Genomic DNA, 7519 nt, shown 5'->3' with positions numbered 1-7519 from the left:
TGATAGTAGCGCTGTTTAGACACAAGCTTAGATCACCTTTCTTTGGTATGTTTATTATTATGCCTTCCAGCCAATCTTTAGGAAGCTTTAAGTCGCGCCAGATAGCATTGAAAACCGGCTTTAAAAGTTAGCAGTGGTTTCCGAAGAAACTTTTAACACTTCTGGTGGAATAACATCATAGTCTGGCATCTTGCCGCTTCGTATCCGAAGATTGCAGATTCGTGTCCTGTCACGGCGGGCAAACAATTTACTGGCTAATATTCCATTCGTAAGTAACTAAATAAATGCTCAGAATGTAATAAGACATGCGCCCATATTATTAACACGAAATCTTTGCCACAATCCCTCAAAGTTTATGCCACTTCCGAACAGCCATCTTTATGTAGCGAAAGCCTGCCTAATTCCTACAATTTTTAATCACACTTCAACAACAAAAGGTTGCCGCTGCTTTGAATGATAGTGTAAGCTCAATTCAAAAACTGTGGCCCTCACCAATCTCAACCATTCAACATTTCACTCACCAGCTTGAGGTGCACTTCGCGTAAGGATCTCTGCTTATTCGACAATTCACGTAGCAACTGAAGCTAAGCACCCCCTTCTCTTCGAAATCAGTTCTCACATTTGAGCTGCTCCAATCACTTTCATATATAGATATCGGACAGATGCAACGTTCCCATATAAACTGTAGCCAAAACAGAGTATGGGCTCCGATTTCTCTGAAACGTATATACATAGCTTTACTTTCACCGAGAAAAGAAGATATATGAAATAGGGTATGGTAAATAGAAGAAAAAGAAATAGTAATAGGTAAAGTACATAAATTAGGTAAAAAAATAGGGTACTGAGGCGCCCACTTCTCATATATAGAGGAAGGAACGTTAAATGTTATCCAGTTTACGCATTGGTTTTACGTTGAAAAATATTAATCTGAAATGTGGTATAGATTGGCACACTGCCACGCTCACTACTCAGTATTAAATTATGGCGCCTTTTGAGAGCGCCAGAGAGAGAAAGAGAGAGAGAGAGAGAGAAAGAAAACGAGAGCAATATGTACATTTTAAGGCGTCGCTTCATAAATGATCATAAAAAGTAAAGCGGCAAAAATGAGCTAATAATAGGCCTCTTCTATTCGCTGTTTCCCCGCTCGCTATCTCTATCCTCGATTAATTTGGCGAAATATTTGCATGCGAAAGCAATAAAAAGTAAGATTCACCGCTAGCGAGTATGGCTATGGCTCATTATGCCCCACTGCCGCATGTAATTTAAGGCGACTCTCTTCCCGCGTTGCCGACATACGATCATTTGCTTCATCTATTCATCTTCTAAGTCTTGGCGAAAAAAAGAGGCCTAATATAATATCATCTAGCTGTGTATAAAATCGTAAGAATTATTGTTCTCATTTTTGTATTTCTCTACCGAAACTTTGAAATCCTTGTATTTTGTTTATTTTCTCTCGCGCTTTCATTTCAAATACGGTACTTTCGAAGGCTCCAGCATAGGAGAGCAAAAATAAAGTATCCCTTGGAAAAGATTAAGAAGCTTTCAGAAAACTTACGAACTGTTACGACAGGCAAGAAAGTAAGTAAACTTCAGCAGCTTTTAATAAACTACAAATAAAAGTTAAAAATATAAATTCCGAAGATATGTAAGGATTTTAAGTCGTTGACTTTGAAGACTCTAAAATGTTGCTAATATTACGCAATTGGATAAATGAATCAAAATGCGTAAATTTAAGATTTTAGAAGAGTTTCCCACAATTTTTAAACTCAAGTAGCAACTTTTTTCTAGTTTGATAACATGCCGGACATATGTTTTGTATGTCAGGGTCAATTCTGGAAAAGTAGGACTTTAACCTGCTATAATATCCAGAACGTAATTGTGCCAGTGTTACGCGGGTCTCACGGGGAAGCTGGGGCTTTGCATCTGCGATAGGTGGTGGTTCGACTCCGATTAGGGCATTCTCTGGACGCTAGCTTATGAAGGTGGTAACAGTCTCTCGGTGAATGTCGTTTAATGTCTATCTAAACACTGTCTGGTCCAGTACATTTCTGTCAGTTTTATTCTGGATCTCGTCGGCGTAGTGTAGTAGGTGTCTCCTGACATGCCTGGGAGGCGGCTCCGGCTCAAGCAGATGTCTGCAAGGGTGAAACCTACGGTAACACCTTAACAGGAACTGCTTGCTGAGCAGTTTGTTATGCTCCTTGACAGGTAGCATATTGGCCTCGTTGTGAAGGTGTTGTATTGACGACATCAGAAGGCAGCCCGTCGCTGTCCGAATGACAGTGGTTTGGCATGTCTGACAGACGCAGACAGGCGCAACAAAGTTTAGAACCGGCCGGCCAATTACTTTAAATGTCGATAGCCACAATTCTTTGTTTTTGCCCCAAGTGCTGTCAGCAAGCGATTTGAGGAGCTTGTTGCGATTTTGGACTTAAGTGGCAATTGCGGTTGTGAGTGGTTGTGAGCAAGCGAGAAAGGTCGGTGAGGTACACCTTGCTTAATCTTCCTCTGTTTAGATGTATGGTCACGAAAAATCACTGACGAGTGACAACCGCTCAGATAGTTGGCGGACCACCTCTTCAGCCCTGGCGGGAGTGTCGACTGATAAATATCATATAGTAGCGTAGAATGGCTGACTGTATCGAAAGCCTTCTTCAAGTCCAACGCTACTAGGACAGTCCTCTCGCAGGGGCGGTTTTGGTTAAGCCCACGGCGGTTTTGGTTAAACACCCAGATTATGACGGTGAGTGCAGTGATGGTGCTATGCACTCGTCGGAAACCATGCTGATGTGGAACTGGGTCCAGGTTTTTCGTGAAGAGTGGGAGTAGGACGGATTCAAGTGTCTTCACTACTGGGGAAAGGAGAGTTATCGGATGATAAGATTTCCCTTAGTTGGCGGGTTTCCCAGGTTTCAGTAGTGGGACCACTCTCTTGTAGATGTTATTTGTAGAGGAACACGGCACACAATTTAGGAAAATCTTTATCAAATGGGTGGAAATGCTTTGTTAGCATTATAAATTGCAAAGTCAGGGTGTGACTTAAGCATTGCGTCTATAGCAAGTGATGTCTCCATAAGGAAAATTGGAAAAGTCATCATTCCACCCAAAATGTTATATAAGTGTGCTTGCAGTTTTTTCTTCTTATTTTTATTATTATCCATATCTGTCATTTCTATATTCATCAGCCAAAAGATCCACAGACCCTTCAACTCTGGCAGATGCCTGTTTGTGCATTTTTACTTGTTTTGTAGCTAGGAAACTTAGAATCACTGTTGAAAACAAGTATGTAAGTGAAAATGTATTAACTGTGCCTCACGCATACACTTACCTGTTGGTATAAATAAAAAACCCTCTATGACAACAAGCACAATATGGTGGTACATTGTCATATTCACATCTTCTTATTTATACATATGTGCGTATGTACGAGTATTTATAGCAGAGTGTATGGAAAGTGTTGCAACTTGGCACTGCACCAGAGATGAAACTCTAGTGGCACATACACACGCGTACCACTTTACACACTGCTAACTGTATCTCGTTGCCTTGCTCGCGTTGCCGCGATTACTCTCGTCGCAATAGTCCCTTTGGCTGTTGCTATTTATATTACTGCTATTTTGTTGTTGCTCTCTTCCACTTGTAACACATTTGCATTGCAATTGCTCGTTGCGGAGCAGACGAAATTGCTTAGTACCTGTGGTGTTCAACGTGCATATTTTGAACGCAAAGCAACAACTTTTCGCTGTCATGTCTTTGTCGTTAGCGTTGTCGCCAACCATTTTGAACGCATCTCCTACACCTTCCAATGCTCTACTTCATAGTGCGCTGCTCAGGTCACTAGTTTCTTTTCTCTGCTTCTTCTTCGCATGCGTTCTTTTTTAGTTTTATACTAAACGTAACTTTTTGTAACAATTTGCAACTTTCTACGAAGAAATGCAGCAGCCAGGGTTTGCAGCCGCTGTAGCTTAACTGTCACTTTGTACTCCTTATTTTTCTTTGGAATACATACATACATACATTTGCACTCACTTATATGTCAGTATAATGTAGACTTATTGTTCTACCTTTAGGTTGCGCGGCTTTCCCAAGTTGCACTTGTTCCACTTTCTTGTCTACTTTTGCATTTAAAATTCTCTATGAAAATTGCATTAAACTTCAATTTTCTCGAAAAATCGAGTAACGAAGTAATGCGTAGGTATAAAATATATTAAAACATTCGCCTACGCACTTGAAAACTGAATGGATTTTAAGAGAGCAGCTCCCCACCATAGCGGGGCGAGCAGCATTAGAAATGAGGGAATGCACTCAGATGTACTTGTAGTTGCAGAAAACTGGAATATCTCAAATAATAACATATCATTTTTTCGAGAATGGCACCGGTCCACTTACATACATACATATATAGCTACATAAAATTTACAGGCATGTTCTGCAAATCGTTTTCGGGCAATATTTTCGCATTTTCCGTTTTCAAATCGTTTGACATGTTCTGTAAATCGTTCCGTTTTCGTTTTTTTTCGAACATCAGCAAATCGTTTTGTCCCCCTGTTCTGGAAATCGAAATCGTTAAAATTTTCCAGTTTTATTTTCGGCAACTTAAACGTTAGCGGTTTGTGACATTCTTAAAACTGTTTGTTGAAATAAATTTATCAAAATGTGAGTATTTACTCAAAATAACTGCATATATTTATGTAAATAAAAGTGTTTATTTAAAATATTTAAAACTTATTCAAAAACTTTTAGGGGAAAACACAAGAACTCCAAGCAAGAGCTAATTTTAGTCGAGTTTATGGAATCTCATCCAGATTTGGCGAAGAATTTTTTGAAGGGCGACAGAGTTGCTGTTGAGGAAAAGTGAAAAGAGCTAACGACGCTGCTAAATGCAGAAGGGCCGCCCCAAAAAGATGTTAATGGATGGAAAAAAGTAAGTATTTAGTCAAATATTAAAATAAATATTTTTGAGTTGTCTTTTTTCAAGATATAGTCTGACTGGAAGGGATGCATTCGGAAAAAGGTTGCCCATAACAATCTAGAATCGAGGGCAACAGGAGGTGGACCCTTTAATAAGCATGTGCTGACGAGCAACGAAGAATGTGTTGCAAGAACTTGTGGAATTTTTGCAGCCGTTGAGGGCATAAGCCATTCTAGAAGCTTTGGGACAGAAGAAAATAATAGCGCTATCGAATCTGAGGAAGAACGTCCCCAAACAAGTAGGGAAGCGGTGGCTACCCCGAGAGCTGCAAAAAGGCCACGAGTGTCAACGCAGGACAGCCTTCAGACGTGTATGGCAACGCAATCTAGTTGTATAGAGAAAATATCCACCACTTTAGATAACATTTGCGAAAACCAACACAAGATTGCAAAATCGCAGGAAGATGAAAGGGAAGAGATTCGACGACTTTGTCGTGCTGTTGAGAAACAAAATGAATTGCTGGCAGAGCAAAATCGCTTGAAGACTCAAAGTATAGAGAAAAGCAAAGACATTACCTCAAAATGGGGCAGTTGCAACAGGAAACAGTTAATATTAAAATTAAAATGCTTGAGATAGAGACTAAAAAATAAATATAAAAGAATCTTATTGAACTGTTATGTATATATTTACTTTTAATATGAATAAATTTTATGTTTCATAATATTAAATTTCTAGCAATAGAGTCTCTTATATTTCTGCCAACACTATATAAACTACTTTTTCCTCATTTTCAGCAATTTCCTCACCAATTGGATTGTTTTCTAATACGCTTTCTGTTTCAATGTCATCTATTTGATTACTCCTACATATGTTATGTAGTGCGCAACAAACATTTATTATCTTCACTACCTTTTGCGGCGTATATGGCAGAGTAGTTTTCAAACAACGAAACCGACTTTTTAATACTCCTATAACACGCTCAACGATGTTACGTGCTTTTGCATGCTGCTGGTTAAATCTGTGTTCTGCCGATCTTGGGCCTAGGTTTCTATATGGAGTCAGTAGAAATGGCTCTATACCAAAACCAGAATCTCCCAGTAGCCAAGACCCTCGGTCACCAGCTTCATACTGCGATAGGTAATAGTGTTTTGCACTGCTCATACTAAATACGAAAGCGTCATGGCTTGCACCAGGCCGAGTTGCATCTACTGCTCTTATTATCATATCAAAATCACAAATCTGTAAAATAAAGGCAGTAAATTTTAAATTTTAGAAACACAATTTAAATTCATTCTTACAATCATTGCGTTTATGCTAAAAAATCCTTTTCGGTTAAAAAATAGATGCTCGTTCTCAAAAGGTTTAATCAGAGCCACATGTGTTCCATCAATACACCCTATTACTCCTGGAATACCGAATTTTTCTACAAAATGAAGTTTTGATTTTCTAGAATCCTCTTCAGACATTTTCAGCTTAATCCACTTAGGACACAGAACATTTTCCAAAGCATTGATCATTTCGGATAATATTTTTGAGACTGTGCTTCTACCCATAGCAATATCTGTATCCTTGCCGACGGAACGTTGATAGGAACCCTCTGCGAAAAACCTAAGACTTGCTGCCAGCTTTAATAAAATAGGTATGGACGTTTCCTTGACGAAAGATTTTGCTTCATTCAGCACTTCTAAAAAAGCGTACTTGTTTAGGCGATAGTTGGAAACAAATCTAAAGTAGAAAAACTTAATGAATGCCACAAAGTATAACCATTTCTAATCTTACGTAGAATCCGGTGCACTGAGAGGATTCGAATGGTCTCTTAAACGCCGCCTATCTATTCTACTTTGGTAATCTTGCTCCTGTTCGTTTAACACATAAGCTGCCATAAAAAACATGATAATTTTTTAATTGAATCCGTTTATTTTGAAATTATTTCGTATTTTTTGCCAACGAATTCTTTTGTCATTTGGTTTGTTTAATTGCCAAAGAGAAATCAGCTGCTTCGAACTTAAATTCGAATTTAAATGAAATCGTACGAATTACAGAACACTAAAAAAAAATCGTACGAATTGCCATTTCGGATCCGAATTGAAATCGCGCGATTTTCAGAACATGCCTGTTATTAAGAGAGCAAGCATTTTATTTTTGTACGTTGGGCTAGACCAATGAGTTGTTGTTGTTGTAAGAGCATAACCATTCCTCATAAAAGTATTCCCCATACTTGAGTGATAGTCCTTGGCCGATGTGTATGAACCCCCCAGAAGGCGAGCTATGAGCAATTCGCCCACGCAATTTTGAAATTGTGAGATTTTCATTATTTACTGTTAACTTTAGAATAAAGGCTCTTAGTACCGTTAAGTAACTGCTTTTTCTGTGCGTCGACAAGCATTCGACGTAGATAGTGCGCGAATAGATATCAAAGAAAGTGGGTTATCTTCTCTCGCATTTTGCTCAGTGCGCGCCTAACGACGTTAGAGTTTTCTGTTTTGTAATTAATGCGTATAATTGGTACTACTCCACGGTAAATAGTGAGCGCTTTAGTGCCATGATAACTTCATTTGTGCTACCAAAAATTAATCAGCTAAATATCGATGGTGTTTTGTTGTCTAT

The 7519-nt window shown here is 38.8% G+C and overlaps 1 protein-coding gene across 1 annotated transcript; it reads right to left on the bottom strand.

Annotated features, from left to right (window-relative positions):
• Nucleotides 1–3527: 3527 nt before the first annotated feature.
• Nucleotides 3528–6804, bottom strand: LOC129238279 (putative nuclease HARBI1). Its single transcript, XM_054873318.1, has 4 exons — nt 6692–6804; nt 6211–6637; nt 5905–6151; nt 3528–3694 (listed from the first exon to the last, which is right to left on the bottom strand). Exons 1-4 carry the CDS (start codon nt 6802–6804, stop codon nt 3528–3530), a joined length of 954 nt encoding a protein of 317 aa, XP_054729293.1.
• Nucleotides 6805–7519: the final 715 nt, after the last annotated feature.

This window comes from Anastrepha obliqua, chromosome 2 (genome assembly GCF_027943255.1).
Source record: "Anastrepha obliqua isolate idAnaObli1 chromosome 2, idAnaObli1_1.0, whole genome shotgun sequence".
NCBI lineage: Eukaryota > Metazoa > Arthropoda > Insecta > Diptera > Tephritidae > Anastrepha > Anastrepha obliqua.
Note: the sequence above shows the minus strand (reverse complement) of the source record. Positions and strands in the feature narration are given on the sequence as shown.

Bases quoted from the DNA above. Each gene is read 5' to 3' on its own strand.
- LOC129238279 (XM_054873318.1), bottom strand. From the start codon at position 6,804: ATGTTTTTTATGGCAGCTTATGTGTTAAACGAACAGGAGCAAGATTAC. The intron at 6,638-6,691 runs GTAAGATTAGAA...TTTCTACTTTAG, and splicing joins CTCAGTGCACCGGATTCTAC to ATTTGTTTCCAACTATCGCC. The intron at 3,695-5,904 runs GTAACATCGTTG...TGAACACCACAG, and splicing joins CCAGCAGCATGCAAAAGCAC to GTACTAAGCAATTTCGTCTG.